This window comes from Leucopleurus acutus, assembly GCF_964270905.1.
Source record: "Leucopleurus acutus genome assembly, chromosome: 1".
Classification (NCBI taxonomy): Eukaryota; Metazoa; Chordata; class Mammalia; order Artiodactyla; family Delphinidae; genus Leucopleurus; species Leucopleurus acutus.
In genome coordinates this window covers 28,112,136-28,127,781 of record NC_139142.1, presented here as the reverse complement: position 1 = coordinate 28,127,781, position 15,646 = coordinate 28,112,136, and the positions used below count along the sequence as shown (strand labels likewise).

Genomic DNA, 15,646 nt, shown 5'->3' with positions numbered 1-15,646 from the left:
ATTGCAGCTCTATTTACAATAGCCAGGACATGGAAGCAACCTAAGTGTCCATCAACAGATGAATGAATAAAGAAGATATGGCACATATATACAATGAAATATTACTCAGCCATAAAAAGAAATGAAATTGAGTTATTTGTAGTGAGGTGGATGGACCTAGAGTCATACAGAGTGAAGTAAATCAGAAAGAGAAAAACAAATACCGTATGCTAACACATATATATGGAATCTAAAAAACAAACAAACAAACAAAATAGCCTTGAAGAACCTAGGGGCAAGACGGGAATAAAGACACAGACCTACTAGAGAATGGACTTGAGGATATGGGGAGGGGGAAGGGTAAGCTGGGACAAAGTGAGAGAGTGGCATGGACAATATATACACTACCAAACGTAAAATAGATAGCTAGTGAGAAGCAGCCGCATAGCACAGGGAGATCAGCTCGGTGGTTTGTGACCACCTAGAAGGGTGGGATAGGGAAGGTGGGAGAGAGGGAGATACAAGAGGGAAGAGATATGGGGACATATGTATATGCATAACTGATTCACTTTGTTATAAAGCAGAAACTAACACACCATTGTAAAGCAATTACACTCCAATAAGATGTTAAAAAAAAAAAAAAGATAGCAGAGGTGTAACCTCACATACAGATACTTGCCCTACCTACCAGGACCATAATGATCTTGTCTGCATGAGGATTCAGCCGAGACACTCCACATTTCTATGCTGACCAGGAACCATGCAAACTGGGCAAAAAAAGAATTACAAAACCAAGTCAACAAAACACTAAGTGCTTATCCCAAGTTTTAAACGCATTAGCATTCTAAACAATAAAACAAAGCATGGGACTTCCCTGGTGGCACAGGGGTTAAGAATCCGCCTGCCAATGCAGGGGACACGGGTTCTGGCCTTGGTCGGGGAAGATCCCACATGCTGCAGAGTAACTAAGCCCGTGCGCCACAACTACTGAGCCTGAGCTCTAGAGCCCATGCTCTGCAACGAGAAGCCACCACAGTGAGAAGCCCACGAACCACAAGGAAGAGGAGCCCCTGCTCACCACAACTAGAGAAAGCCCGCACACAGCAAGGAAGCCCTAACACAGCCAAAAATAAATAAATAAATAAATAAATTAATTAAATAAAACAAGGCAAATTTATTCAGCGAAATAAACTTCATAGTAAAACTACCTACAAGAAAGTATGAAAGGAAATGCTACCAAATGAATTGCTAAATAGCAACTTCCTACTCTACTATCTGTACCATTGGATGTTTTTTACAAACATATGACTGAATAATAACATCCAGTTCTTTGGCAGAGATGTGGAGGTTCAGAAGACTAGATTCTAGACCTACATCTACTACAGTGTGAATCTGGGCATTTCTCTTAAGTCGTATTCAAGTTACAACATCTTTAACTACAAAATCAAACTTAAAGTCAATAAAAATATGCTGTATAATAAAATAACTATAATGTACATGTAAGTAAAGTATTATGCATATATATTAAGAAATAATGTTGTTACAGTCAAATTTTCATGTTTATAAATGAGTCTACAGACAACAAAAGTTTTGGACTTTCATATGCACAGTAACCAATTTTTTAGAATGAATTCCAAATGTCAAGCCTCTGACAGAAGATGCCCTACCCTCTCTTTTCGGCAAGTTATCAATAGGGTGCATGTTCAGAACCTTAGACACATAAAATCAATAACTTTATAGCTTCTATATGAGAATAAACCCCTTCAATGTATAATTCCACCATGGGCTCATGGAAATGTGACATGCAAATAGAGGGGGGGAAAGCACCAGAAGAGGGTAAGCCACTATCATGCAAGCAGATGGTATGGCTAAAAAGATTTCCAGCGCTCATTAATATTAACACCAATCAGCGTGTTCCCCCTAACCACTGAATTCAGAAACAGAAACGACGTAAGTGGAAAAAAAAGGGGGGGGGGTTTGCATCAGAAACCTCTGGAAAGGGTGTAGGGATTAAGTTCTCCTTAGCGAAATGGAGAAGGAAGATGTACAATGAAGTTTTTAAAGAAATTTAAAATTCAATTTGAAAGGGAGAATAACGCACAGCAGAGCTTCAATCACAAGTTTTCTGTTGTCCCAGCACCTAGAATTCCCTGTCTTCCTCAGTAACTCCCGGACTAACTCACTGAATGAAGGCAGAAGCACAGAGCTCCTCCTCCGAAAAAGGCGAACAGTACCTTTCAGTACTACTCCTTTTCACTGGCGTGCTGGAGGGGGGGGGCGGAGGGGAGCACCAAACCAAAACCAAAACGCACCAAAATGCATGAGCTTTCAACTTTACGCGACTCGCAGAAAAAAAAAGAGGGCTGCGAACGCCAAGAGCTTATTAGCAAATGGGAATCCGGGGCTGGCCCTGGGCGGGCGGGCAGCGCCGGCCACGACAGTACAGAACGGGACCGAGGGCCTGACCCCAGCACACCCCTCTTCAAGGACTCTCCACGAGGCCCCGGAGCCTCTCCCAACCCAGGGGGCAGCCCTTCTGTCCCCGCCAGGCTTTCCGACGCCAGCAGCTGCTGCCCGCCTCACCCCCAGCCCCCCTCAGAGGAGTCCTCAACTGCCTCACCAAAAAATGTTTGGCCTGGGAAGCCCGTTGGCTGCGCCATCCCTTACAGAATTAGCAAGAGTTAAAAGCCAGGAGAGGGAGAAGGAAACCCAAAGAGTCGGGGGCAGCTTCGGGAGAGGCGGCGCAGGGACGAGAGCGAGGCTGCCACGGCCACGGTGGCTGCAGCGCGAGGGAAGGAGAGGACGCACGGGCGAGACGCGAAACGCTGCAAACCCGGCGGGAGCGGCGCTCTGACGACCGCGGCGCGCCGGCTGGACCCGCCGCGAAGCCAAGCCTCCTTAGCGGAGAGCGCCCCCACCGTCGCGCAGCCACCCGGGACTGGCCCCCTCCGGCCTCCCAGCCCGCCCCGCCGCCCTCCCAGCCCCGGCCCCCGGCTGGCTCAGGCATGTCCGCTCTCGCACACTCACCGCGCGCGCGCGCGCCTCCGCGGGGCGGCCGCCCGCCGCCCTCGGCGCGATCTCCGCCCCGCCCCCTGCGCCCGGCCAGTGGACTGGGCCCCGCGGGGCGGTGTCGGGGCTACGTCACGGGCGCGTGCGCTCTCTGAGCGCCGGCAGCGGCCTGCGCGGATAGTTACCGGCTCAGTGTGCCGGTTGTCCTTGGAGACGGGGCGGGGCCTGGGCGGTGCAGAGAGGCGCCAACGGCAGCAGGGCCCCTGGAAAAGCCAAGATGCCATCGAAGGGAAAGGACGAAAAGAAAGGGAAGGGGAAAGGTAAAGGCAAAGACAAAGGCGAAGACAAGAAGAAGAAGTAAGGAGAAGCCACCCTGGGGTCCCTGCTCCCTGGGCCTACCCTCCCGGGATTCTCAGGGGCGGGCCAACTGGCGCCCTCCCGCCTCCCCTCCTGGACCCTCCTCTCTCCCCGCTTCTGAGAAGGACAGCCCCCATTGTTCAGATATTACCAAAATGCACGCCAAACCATACTACTTCAACTAAGACAAGAGTGTGAGGCTTGGGACCCTGAAGTAACTTAGATACAGCCCCTGCCTATGTGTAATGCGCTAACGAACGAGGAGGCAGATAAGTTCCCAAAGAACAGAAGTAACATAGGACCGAATGAAGTTAAGTGCCAGTGGAGGGAAAAAGAATAGAGAATGCGGAAGAAGGGTTAGTTCTGACCCTAGATGTGAAGGTCAGGATAACATGTTTTAGGATATCGAAGATCCTCTAGGCCTGTGCTGTCCAATACGGTAGTCACCTGTCACGTGTGGCCATTAAAATTAGTTAAAATAAAATAAAATTAAAAATTCAGATCCTCATTTGTACTGGCTACATTGCATGTCCTCAGTAGGCACATGTGGCTAGTAGTGGTGACTGTATTGGACAGCCCAGATATAGAGCATTAACACCATCACAGAAAGTTCTGTTGGACGGCATTGCTCTAGACCAGTGGTTCTCCGCCTGGGGTGATTTTTGGCTACCAGGAGACGTTTGTTAATATCTGGAGACATTTTTGGTTGTCACATCTGGGGACCTCTAGTGGATAAGAGACAAAGGATGCTGTTAAATATCTTACACTGCACAGGACAACCCCCAGCCCCACTCTAAACAAAGAATCGTGTAGCTCAGAATATTCGTAGTTGGGAAGCCCTGCTCAAGGCTTTAAGCTTCTCTAGAATAGGCACTAAGCGTTATTCACAGTATCTCTAGCACCTAGAAGAGACCCTGGATCATAGCAGATGCTTAATATTTGTTAAATAAACAAATTAAGGTGTCTGCTTGTGTATGCTTCAACTTGGATCTCCCCCCTCCCCCCCCCCCCGCACAAGAACTATGCTCTGGTGCTCTGGGTTCATTATTTTTTGCCTGTAGCCTGATCGATCTCAGCTATGTGGTTGAGATGATCGTGGACATCCAAAGGATCTCTGGATGATTGAAGTAGTTCCTTGGGCTTTTTTCAAGGATTCCTTTTGGTTCAAAGGAAAACATAAAGGATTTGACCAATTCAGGTAATTATTCATGTTTCCGCAAAGTGATCAGAATTTCTGAAGTGGATAGTATTGCGCTGGCACTAAAGCTTTGCAGGCTTGGAGTTGCTGCTAGATTGCCACTAAACCTATTAGATGACCCTAGTGGTTCCTAGACACATTGGAGTCATACACATTGTCCAACAACACTATATATGGGACCACAAGGAAATCCTTGCAAAGTTTATAAAGTAACTTGTTTAAGAGAGTAATGCATGCTCAATACAGAAAGTTTAGGAAACATAGAAAGTCAAACAGAAAACAAAACCACCTGTAGTCCCATCATCCAAAGATAACCACTACTATCATTTTGGAATATTCTTTTTCTTCTTTATAAAATGATAGCCCAATATACAAATTTATTTGTAACTTTTTTCCCCCAATGTATTATATAAGTATTCTTCTACAGTGTGATTTTTTAAAAAGTATAACTGTGTAGTTAGTCTAGCCTTTTTTAGAAGTGCCAACGGCTTATAACATTCCTGGAACTCACTAGCATGTTTTCTATTTTTGACCATGCAGCTGCAGTGCACATATCAACAAGGAGAAACACTGAGGCTAACAGACCATATATATTTCTTATTAACTCATTTATCCAACAGTATTTGCTCATATGTGCTAGGCAAAACAAATGCCAAGCAAAACAAATAACAATAAAGAGAAAGGTGTAATACTAATATAGTAGAGAAATAGTTATATGCTGTCAATGTGTCCTCTTCCTGTGCAGGAAGATGATAAAAGTTGAGGAATCTGCCATGGAGAGAGCCAAGGCCAATGCCTCCCTTTGGGAGGCCAGGCTGGAAGTCACAGAACTCTCTAGGATTGAGTATCGTGATACTTCCCGGAGACTGGCAAAATATAATGAAGAATTAAAGAAACAGCAGTATAGAATGGAGAAAGACACAGTGTCTGTATTGAACTACCTGAAGAAACAGGATCAGGAGAAGGATAATCTGGTAGGTAGGTAGAAACCCTCCTGAGCCTTAGTAACTACCTCTGTGGTTATACTGGTGTGTTATATATTTCAAGGATTTTAATTCCTGGAAATCTCATCACATAGTTAAGACACTTCAATTGACTTTGTCTCTCCTTGAAGCAACATGTTATTTCAGAATGGCTTTACTGTCAGAATTGGCTCTTTCTTATTTTCAGCCTCATCCCATGTTTTCTTGCCTGAAACAGGTTGATGATCCTAAGGGAATATTATGATCAACTTTATTTTAAAAACAAGAGCATGATATATGACCTATATATGTATTTTATGATACTGATAACTACCTAAGTAATTAATGATCTGTAAAGCAATTCACCGATAATCCGTGATCACATGATTATGAACCCAGCAAGTTGGATCTCTTCTTTTGGGCCTGTTGAATCTTGAATTTATCTTATTGAACTTTGTTGAAATGTTGGGAGTAGAGCTATCATTTTAAATCTGGGAAAAAAAGGGAAGGGAACTAACATTTTGGGGCCCCTGTTTGTGCCAGGCACTATACTAAGTACTTTACCTCTGCTATGTCATTTAGTCCTTTTAATAACCCCCTGTAGCTACAAATTGTCATTCCCATTTTACAGAAAAAGAAATTGACTCTCAGGACAGGTAACTTGCCTGAAGTCACACAGCTAGTGGGTGGAACTTAGGTGTGACTTAAATTCTTCTCTTTCCCATCTGCTTCTATGAGTCCCATGGACGCCCAAGGAAATTTACACCATGCTTCATTCCCGTGTATGTTTTTGTATTTTTACTATTTATGTATTATACATCCACAAATAATACATATTATAGTCTTGTTTTAAAATTTATATTAGTAGTGTCATATTGTACATATCTTTTGCAACTTCTCTTTTTTTTTTTTTGCGGTACGCGGGCCTCTCACTGCTGTGGTCTCTCCTGCTGCGGAGCACAGGCTCTGGACACGGAGGCTCAGAAGCCATGGCTCACAGGCCCAGCCGCTCCGCAGTATGTGGGATCCTCCCAGACCGGGGCACGAACCCGCGTCCCCTGCACCAGGCAGGCAGACTCTCAACCACTGTGGCACCAGGGAAGCCCGCAACTTATCTTTTTTATAAAACATGTTTTGTGGTATATTTACAAAAATCACATGATTCAGTTCATTGTTAAGAAGTTGATAATGAGCATGCTTTATTTTTTCATTCATTATTAACTGCTTTATAATATTACATCAAATAAATAAATAAACCAAAATTTATTTGTTCATACCACCCTATGGGTCAGTTAGACTCCATTTTTTCATTATTACAAATAGACCTTCAGTAAACATTCTTGTGTATGTCTGCTTGTGCCCATGTGTGAGAGTTTCTCTAGAGTAGACACTTAGGAGTTAAATTACTGTATTATGAGGTATGCATAATTTCAACTTCACAAGGGTTTAAATTGAACTCCGAAGAGGTTATACCAATTTATACTTTCACAAGCAATGTATTAAAGTGAGTTCCCATTTATCCACATTTTTGTGAACACTTGATATATATATTTTTTAATTTATTTATTTTATTTTATTTATTTTTGGCTGCATTGCGTCTTCGTCACTGCGTGTGGGCTTTCTCTAGTTGTGGCGAGCGGGGGCTACTCTTCGTTGTGGTGTGCGGGCTTCTCATTGCGGTGGCTTCTCTTGTTGCAGAGCACGGGCTCTAGGCGCGCGGGCTTCAGTAGTTGTGGCACGTGGGCTCAGTAGTTGTGGCTCACGGGCTCTAGAGCACAGGCTCAGTAGTTGTGGCACACGGGCTTAGTTGCCCCGCGGCATGTGGGATCTTCCCGGACCAGGGCTCGAACCCATGTCCCCTGCGTTGGCAGGCGAATTCTTAACCACTGTGCCACCAGGGAAGCCCAAAACATTTGATATTATACTTAATAATTTTTGCTCAATTTTATGTGTATAAATTGGTATGTCACTTTAATTTGTATTTTTCTGATTACTAGTCGCTTGAGCATCTTTTATATGTTCCTTAACCCATTTTTTATTGTTTTTATGTGTTTGCTTCAGTATACATATTGGAGTGATGCAGATGCAAATTCTGTATCATAAGGATGACATGCAAATTCATGAATCATTCCATAATTTTTTTCAAATGCCACATTTTCAGGGAGACCCTTGCTCACTACCCTGTTTAAAATTAAAACCATCTCCCTTACTTTATTTTCTTGGTAATATTTATTACCTTTTGTCATACTATATGCATGTTACTTATGTATTTATTTTCTCTTTTCCTAATTAGAATGAAACAACACAGAAGTAAAGAATTGGGGGTCTTTTTAAATTGTCGTTGAGTGCTGTATCTCCAGCATCTAGTATGGGCCTGGCACATAGTAGGCACTCATTAAAATTTTTTTGCGTGTGTGAATGAATGGCTTGTGATTGCACTGATACTTTGAAAAAGTTAATAGAAATCAAAACTAAGATCAAGATGATATTGGAAGCATATCAGAGAAATCAGACAACTGAACATTTGTGTGGATTTTGTGTGTTTTTTTAAATAAAGTAATTTTTTTGTACATTACTTTTTTTTAACCCTCTTTCCTAGGCGACTTCCATTTTTAAAATTACTCTTTGAATAGTATGCATTATTAAAATTGTCTGCTATAAAGTATTATTCTAAAATAAGCCTTTAGGCCAGCCATGCAAATAATTTTCAAAATTCATTATATAGAAGCTTTGTGGTCTGCATTAGCTAATTGATATTGGTCTGCATTTATCGGTATCACTGGTATTTCCTGATTTTCATCTGCCTCCATGTATCAAAGACCAGCATCTGGCTGTAGCAAATACATAATTTTCTCACAATCATAGATACCCATTAAAACCAAAGAAACTACTTTGGGAGGAAGAAGTAGAATAGATTCAATATACCCTGGTCAATTAGCTCTCTTAGAGTTTTGTTACTCATTCTACTATATCCTAGAAATGTGTTATTTGCTTAAACTTTATTTAAACTGTTTAGTCTTCATGTTAATTATAGAAATATTAGAAGTGAAGTGTGTTTTGAAAACTATTATATCTTGGACAAAATTAGGAGATTTCACTTATTGGTTTTGGTATTTAAGGCTTTGTTCAATCAACACAAAATAAATTTAATTATATTTTACACCTGTCCTACATGACTGAGGACTGTCTCAATTTATTTTAACACATTTTCAGGGTTTCCTTAAACTATTCTAAGATTATTTACAACAGTATTTCACTTCTGTATCTTCTGATTCTATAACCACGTCAAGGAATTTTTAGTTTAAAAAGCTACTCAGATTTCCTACTAAAACATACCAGCACCTTGGAGAAATGATTGATTCTAAGACTGGAGCAGGGAGAGTGAAAAATGAATTTGAACTAAAAAATGAATTTGGAATATCTTGTGACAGGAAGTCGGTAAAAAAAAAATTAAAGGACACGGCAGGTAGCTTGAAGGGGCTCCCACTGACCAAATCTGGGACATTCAAAATAAATAATGACAGTAATAAATTATAACAGAATAAAATGAGTCCATGAGTGCATACAACTAATAGATAAACACGTACATTAATAAATAAGGGAGAGGGACTTCCCTGTGGCGCAGTGGTTAGGAATCTTCCTGCCAATGCAGGGGACACAGGTTCGAGCCCTGGTCTGGGAAGACCCCACATGCCATGGAGCAACTAATCCCATGTGCCACAACTACTGAACCTGCACTCTAGAGCCCGCGAGCCACAACTACTGAGCCCGTGCACCTAGAGCCTGTGCTCTGCAACAAGAGAAGCCACCGCAACGAGAAGCCCGTGCACTGCAACGAAGAGCAGCCCCCACTCACCACAACTAGAGAAAGCCTGCTCGCAGCAACGAAGACCCAACACGGCCAAAAATAAATAAATAAATAAATTTATTTATTTAAATAGATAAATTTATTTATTTAAATAACTAAGGGAGAATAGAAAGTTTTTCATTATAGTGGAATGCAGTAAATTATTAAATTTCCATGGAATGATGGAATTAGAAAAGTCACCATTTGGCTTCAGAGTAATAATTGATTCAGTCAAGAACAACAGTGGATGCTAAAACTAGTGGGTGAAATTTTGATGAGCAGAGGATATTTGCATAGTCTCAAAATATCTTGCCCCAAAATACTTAATAATTACAAAAGGAAAAATAGTAACTTTTAAGTGGAGAAACCTGGCAGACACAATCTTAACCAGTTGATTACAATTAACGTCAGTCACTTCATGACTTGATGCAGCGACAAGGATACATCATCACTTAGGCAGTGTATGCCTGCCAAAAGGACATAACCTGAATCTTCTCATGAAGAAACATCAGACAACTCCAACCCTGGCCAGTATTTTTCAAAAACTTTGATATCATAAAAGACAAAGGCTGAGAAACTGCCCCAGATTAAAGAGAGTAGGATATATGACAACTAAGTGTAATCATAATCAGGGATTACATCCTGGACCAGGAAAAGGAAAGTTTCAATAAAAGGACACCATTGGGACAATTGATGGCAAAATTTGAACATGGACTATAGATTAAATAATAGTATTTTATCAATGTTAAATTTCCCAATTTTGATCATTGTACTGTGCTTCTAAGAGATTGTCCTTTTTCTTAGGAAGTACATACTGAAATATATAGGGGTATAGGGGTATGATGTCCTAGACTTATTTTCACATGCTCCAGAAAAAACAGTTTCAAACATCTGTATCATATATACATATATTTAGATCTATCATAGAGGGAAAGCAAATGTGGCAAAATTGGGTGGAGAGTATATGAGAATTCTTTGTACTGTTCTTGAAACTTTTCTTTAAAAAAATCCTCATTTAAAAGAAGTGCAAATCAAAACTCCAAGTCATCACTTCACACCCATTAAGATGGCTACTATCAGAAAAACAAGGGACTTCCCTGGCGATCCAGTGGTTAAGACTTCACCTTCCAATGCAGGGGGTGCGGGTTCAATCCCTGGTCGGGGAGCTAAGATCCCACGTGCCTCAGGGCCAAAAAACCAAAACAGAAAACAGAAAAACAGAAAATAGCAAGTGTTGCTGAGGATGTAGATAAATTGGAATCCTTGTGCACCGTTGGTGGGAGTGTGAAATGGCGTAGCCATTATGGAAAACAGTACAGAGGTTCCTCAAAAAATTAAAAATAAAATTATCATATGATCCAACAATCTCACTTTGGGGTACATTTCCAAGAGAGTTTAAAGCAGGATCTTGAAGAGACAATTGCACACCCATGTTTTTGAAACATTATTCATATAAACATCATTCACATAAACATTATTCACATTCATATAGTCAAGATGTGGAAACAACCCAAATGTCTGTTGATGGATGAGTGAATAAAATGTGTTATACACATACAATGTAATATTATGCAGCTTTAAAAAAAAAAAAGAAGGAAATCTTGTCATATGCTACAACATAGACGAACCTCAAGGCCATTATGCTAAGTGAAATAAGCCAGTTACAAAAGGACAAATACTGTATGATTCCACTCATATGAAGTGTATGTGGACAGGGAATGTTGCCCGACATTCCAGTAAACAATGAACGTTGCCCACTATTCCAGTTCTATAAGGATCAAGCCATCAGCCATTGCAGCCCCTTACCCCTGCCCACCACCTGCCTCCCCCCATGGTGCGTCCTGAAGGGAGTTCAGGATGGAGAAAAACAGGAAGCCTTCTGTGCTTTGGATACTGACCCTAGATAGTTAAGATGCATATCTAAGGAATAATTACAAGCCCAGATGTTGCATCTTCCCTTATATAGAAAAGCACTAAAGTCATTAACTTGAAATGCCCATTCCTTGTGATTAGTACTAATCTTTTGATGTCTGACTACATGTTTTTTTCCAGCAAGAAACTCCTGTATATCCTGGCTCCTCTCTTACCTCTTCTGAGCAGTTCCTCAGAGCTCTCTGAGAGGCTGTTTCCCAGGCTATAGCCCTCAGTATAATCCTAGAATAAAACTTAATTTACAACTTTCAGGTTGTGTGGTTTTTCTTCAGTGGACATATCTGAAGTAGTCAAAATCATAGAAACAATGCAGAAAGGCTAGGGGGAGGGTAGAGAAGGAATTAGTGTCTCATGAACATAGAGTTTCTGTTTTGCAAGATGAAAAATTTCCAGAGATCTGCTGCACAACAATGTGAATATATACTTAAAAATGGTTAAGATCGTAAATTTAATGTTGTGTTTTTTACCCCCCCCACACACACACGTTACCCAGGCAATTGTGATGATAGCCAAGTTTTGGAAGCTGGCGATAGCATGTTAACAGGGTGGATTATGTCCTCTATTCTCTTCTTTCCACGTCTCCAACCCTACTGGTTTTAATATCATGTGAAAACTAGACTGCTTAATTAAGTTAGGATGCAGAGTAATTTCTTTACCTTCCTCTGTATTTCCATTTTCTACAGATTGAAAAACTGAAACAGCAATTGAATGAAACTAAGGGAAAAGCCCAAGAAGAGAAGGAAAAATTGGTATGTACATTGGTGGTCACTTACTGGTGGTCAGGTTTCTGGCAAGTTCAGATATTTAAGACACAAGGAGAACAAGTGAGTAGATCCTTTGAGCAGCTCAGTGACCTTAAAAGCCCACACACTTGATTGTACAGAAGCTCAAAAATAACATAAAATTTTGTTATTGTAGAAAACCATCTGGTAGTAGTGGTGTTTACTGATCTTGAGCTCTAGGGCTTTTCAGTGGACAGAGCTAGGAAATATATAGTTTTTGAAGATTAAAATATATCATAAGCCCATACTAATACTTTAAATTCAGATGCAGGAGTACAGGATTTTTACTTAACTTTATCTGTGTCTCCTTTCTTCCTCACCAAAAACCGTGGTTCTTGATGATACCAGTATAATTGTGTATTTTCTTCAAACCTTAATACATCAATAGGCACAGAATACTAATATTAATACTACCACCAACATAAATTAGTGTATACAGTTTAAGATTTGGGGGGGACACTTTTCCCCTTAGGATATATACTGATAGGGATCTACAATCAAATTAACAAGGTTTAAAAATGATTTGAAATAATTCCTTCCTGTGAGGATATGCCACCAACTCAACAACACATTTTGCTTTTGATTTTTAGGAGTTGCTTTATAAAGTTTAATTTAATGTACAATTATGTAACTATAATTATGTAAAATATTTATATGTTTCCAAAGTAAAATCTATCAAACATGGTATATTCTGAGAAATCTAACTTCTATCCATGTCTCCACAATATACCAGAGTATATTGTCAAAATGGATTTTTGTTAACATAGGTAAGAAATGATATTTCAGTGTACTTCAATTTGCATTTCTTTTTTTTACCTTTTAGATTTTTATTAGTAGTTCTCTCTGAAGAATCAAAATAGTTGGCAAATTACTTTAGATTCACCAAGACTGTATATCCTTAGTATTTAGATCTTTAATGATGTACAACATAATACAAAACAAACCAAAGAGACTGATTTCTATGACTAGGTGTTATTCATTGTGTTATCCTAGGGCAAGGGCCTGGAGGGAGAGGCTGTTCTCCAGGGAGAACTGAGGGGGAGTGAGTGCTGGGTGACTAAATCACAGCCTCTTTCTTCCCCACTTGATGTGCTGGGAAGGGGCCAATGATTTCTTAAACTGACAACTGTTTTCTAGAGCAGGGGGCTCTAAAATCTGGGGTAGCAGAAGACTGTGGTCCAAACCAGGCCAAAAGAAACAGGCTGGGGCAGGGAAGTATGGTAACTGCCTGGCAGAAAAGTCCAACTCAGGGCCCCAAGGGGAAAAGGGCATTCTTTGCAGCTCAGAGACACTGCAGAACCAGTGTAACACTAAGTGACATCATTAAAAGGGGAAAAAAACAAAACCCTGGAAGAAACTTTCAATTGCACTCAACTTGGATTAGAGGTCAGTCCACCCTTGCAGAGAAGGGAAACATCTAGCCCCAAAGTAGCACTGAGTCTGGCCCTCCCACCTCCTTCTCCCCAATTCCTTTTGGCAGCTGGGCCAGGTTTCAGCTGAGGCCATACAGACCCCAGAAAGACCAGAGAAGTCTCTCTGGATGGCCAAGGTGGGAAGGACACTTCTCAGAATACAAATACTTTTACTATGGAAGGAGCCAGGACAGTTCTGGGGGCATTTGCATGCCCAAATCTTCCCCACTTTCTCCCCAGCTCAGGACCTAGGCTCATAGAGACTTGGCAAACACAGTCTCTACACCTGACCTTCCACCCCCAAAAGAAAATCCGGAAGTGTGCCCCTTCTTCCCCACAGGTGGTCTCCTCAGGGCCTTCGGCAGCGGGGGCTCCGTGGCAGGGCCTAGGCAGGGCCTGGTCTCAGCTGGCTCCCGCCCGAGCCATGAGGTCTTCCAAAGCATTGTCCTGGTTATTGTTGTGTAATAGCAGAACTTCCTTAATATCTTTCAGTTCAAAGCCCATTTCCTTAAATTTGCTCATTAACTGAAGGAACTCCATCATCTTTTCCTCTAACACTGCTGCATTTCCAGAGCCTCTTCCACTTAAAGAGGGTCAAAGCCCTTCTCACAGAGCTGTCCATGTGCAAAGAGATAGTTGAGAATCTGCTCAATATTCTCTCCTTTCTTCTTCATGGCTTTCAAGACATACTCATATGAATAGCCCATGTTGATCACCGTCTCCACACATTGCCACTCACAGCGTCTGCAGTTCAGAATAAGCCTGGGGACAGCTGGGAGTGTTGGGCACTTGTGACATTGAGGAATTAGGAGGTGTGACCGTGGGACACGTATTTGGAGGTGATGATTCTTCTGTGCACACAGACAAGACAGAGAGGGAAGGCATCTGGGAATGGTTCAGGGTTGGCGCCTCTGTGCCACTGTCCAAGTTCAAAGCTGAAAGCCCAAGCGTATGATGCCCATTGAGCTCACTGGCACTGCTTTGGGTGGAAGGCTTTAGGGAATTCTGGAATGTGCCACTGCAGAGGCAGGATGTGCTGTGGAAAGTGCTTGCCATCTTGGCTGTCTTCTGACTGCTGTCATCAGAGTCAAGTTTGGGGAGGGACAGGGACTTGATATTGCTTACTGCAGGGATGGGGGGAGGGACACTTTGGAAGACAGTGACATCTTTTCACAGTTGCCCAACTGTGGTAAGGTTATAAAGCCACTGGGTTTGTGAAGAGGCTTGAAATCTAGGGTTGCCTGCTCCAGGGTTGCCAGGACCTCCTCATCCTGTAACACAGACCCAGAGCCACCTCTAGGCAAGTTACTGTCCAATAACTGGGCCATAGTGGGTCCACTGGTTCCTACCAGAATGTTTCTCAGCTCTTCCTTCTCATCAATAGTTTTTAACTCCAGATTATCAAACGGGCCTTCTTCACACTCAAAGTCAGCAGGATTGAAACCTGCCTTTGTGTGGGGTGGGCTGAGAACTTTCTGTCTTGTGGCACTGCTGCTAACCCGAGTCGGGGTGAGGATGCTGTTGTGCTGTAAGCTGGCAAGGATGGGATTGATAGGAGGTGGCATTGTGGCTGTACCGTGAGTCTTGGAGAAGCTCATTTTGCTGTCACCCTCTGGGCCACTCTTAGAATTCACTTTAGCTTCTGCTTCCTCAGCCTCGTGCTCTGCTTCCCACTGGGCTCCTTGGATTTTCTTAATGTCTTCAGCCCACTCAATGGTTTTCTTTTCCAAAGAGAAGCCATTCTGTACTTCTCTGACAACCTGCAAACAGTCAGGCAAGGAGAAGCCAATAGGTAGACCAACTTTAGCTGGTGTTTTGAATTTGTCTCCTATCTTAAATGGGACATCACCAAGGTCACTGAAAGTCCCATGAAAATCTGCACCCAACTTCTTAGAAGCCATTTAGAACCTGAACGCTGCCGCCGCTGTCCCAGAAGCTGAAAGGTGCTGCCACCGACCGGCCTCCCAGGCTCAGTCCCCGCTGAGCTCCTGACGGCCCCTAGGGAGAGCGAACACCACCACCTTCAACTCTGCCCTACCCAGGCCAGGCCGTCACCGTAGCCACCGCCAGGGCCACAGCTGCCATGTTGAAGCCCCACTTCCCTCCTCCTTCCTGCATTTCTCTTATTATGAGCTAGGTTGAGCATTTTTTCATGTGGTTGAGAGTCA

At 42.3% G+C, this 15,646-nt stretch overlaps 2 protein-coding genes and 1 pseudogene across 9 annotated transcripts in view; 1 reads left to right on the top strand and 2 right to left on the bottom strand.

Annotated features, from left to right (window-relative positions):
• Nucleotides 1–3,051, bottom strand: part of ENTPD5 (ectonucleoside triphosphate diphosphohydrolase 5 (inactive)) — a 32,697-nt gene extending 29,646 nt beyond the window's left edge. For 3 of the 7 annotated variants that reach the window (XM_082844152.1, XM_082844146.1, XM_082844155.1), the window contains exons 1-2: nt 3,007–3,051; nt 668–746 (exon numbers count right to left, since the gene is read on the bottom strand). The gene's annotated coding sequence lies outside the window, so the exon portion shown is untranslated. Of the gene's footprint in view, nt 1–667; nt 845–2,787; nt 2,805–3,006 lie in introns of those variants that run through there. The other 4 variants (XM_082844147.1, XM_082844148.1, XM_082844151.1 and 1 more) reach the window with 3 other exon arrangements.
• A 1,412-nt stretch (nt 3,052–4,463) lies between these two features.
• The window catches only part of BBOF1 (basal body orientation factor 1), a gene marked incomplete at its 5' end in the record, with an annotated part of 32,986 nt that continues 21,803 nt past the window's right edge, over nt 4,464–15,646 (top strand). Inside the window, 3 exons of the mRNA XM_082849218.1 lie at nt 4,464–4,543; nt 5,289–5,517; nt 11,968–12,033. Of these exons, the coding sequence (XP_082705344.1) occupies nt 4,464–4,543; nt 5,289–5,517; nt 11,968–12,033 (375 nt within the window). The remainder of the gene's footprint in view (nt 4,544–5,288; nt 5,518–11,967; nt 12,034–15,646) is intronic.
• LOC309968086 (ubiquitin-associated protein 1-like) lies at nt 13,622–15,452 on the bottom strand (annotated as a pseudogene). The gene has a single exon. The product of its transcript is annotated as a ubiquitin-associated protein 1-like (transcript).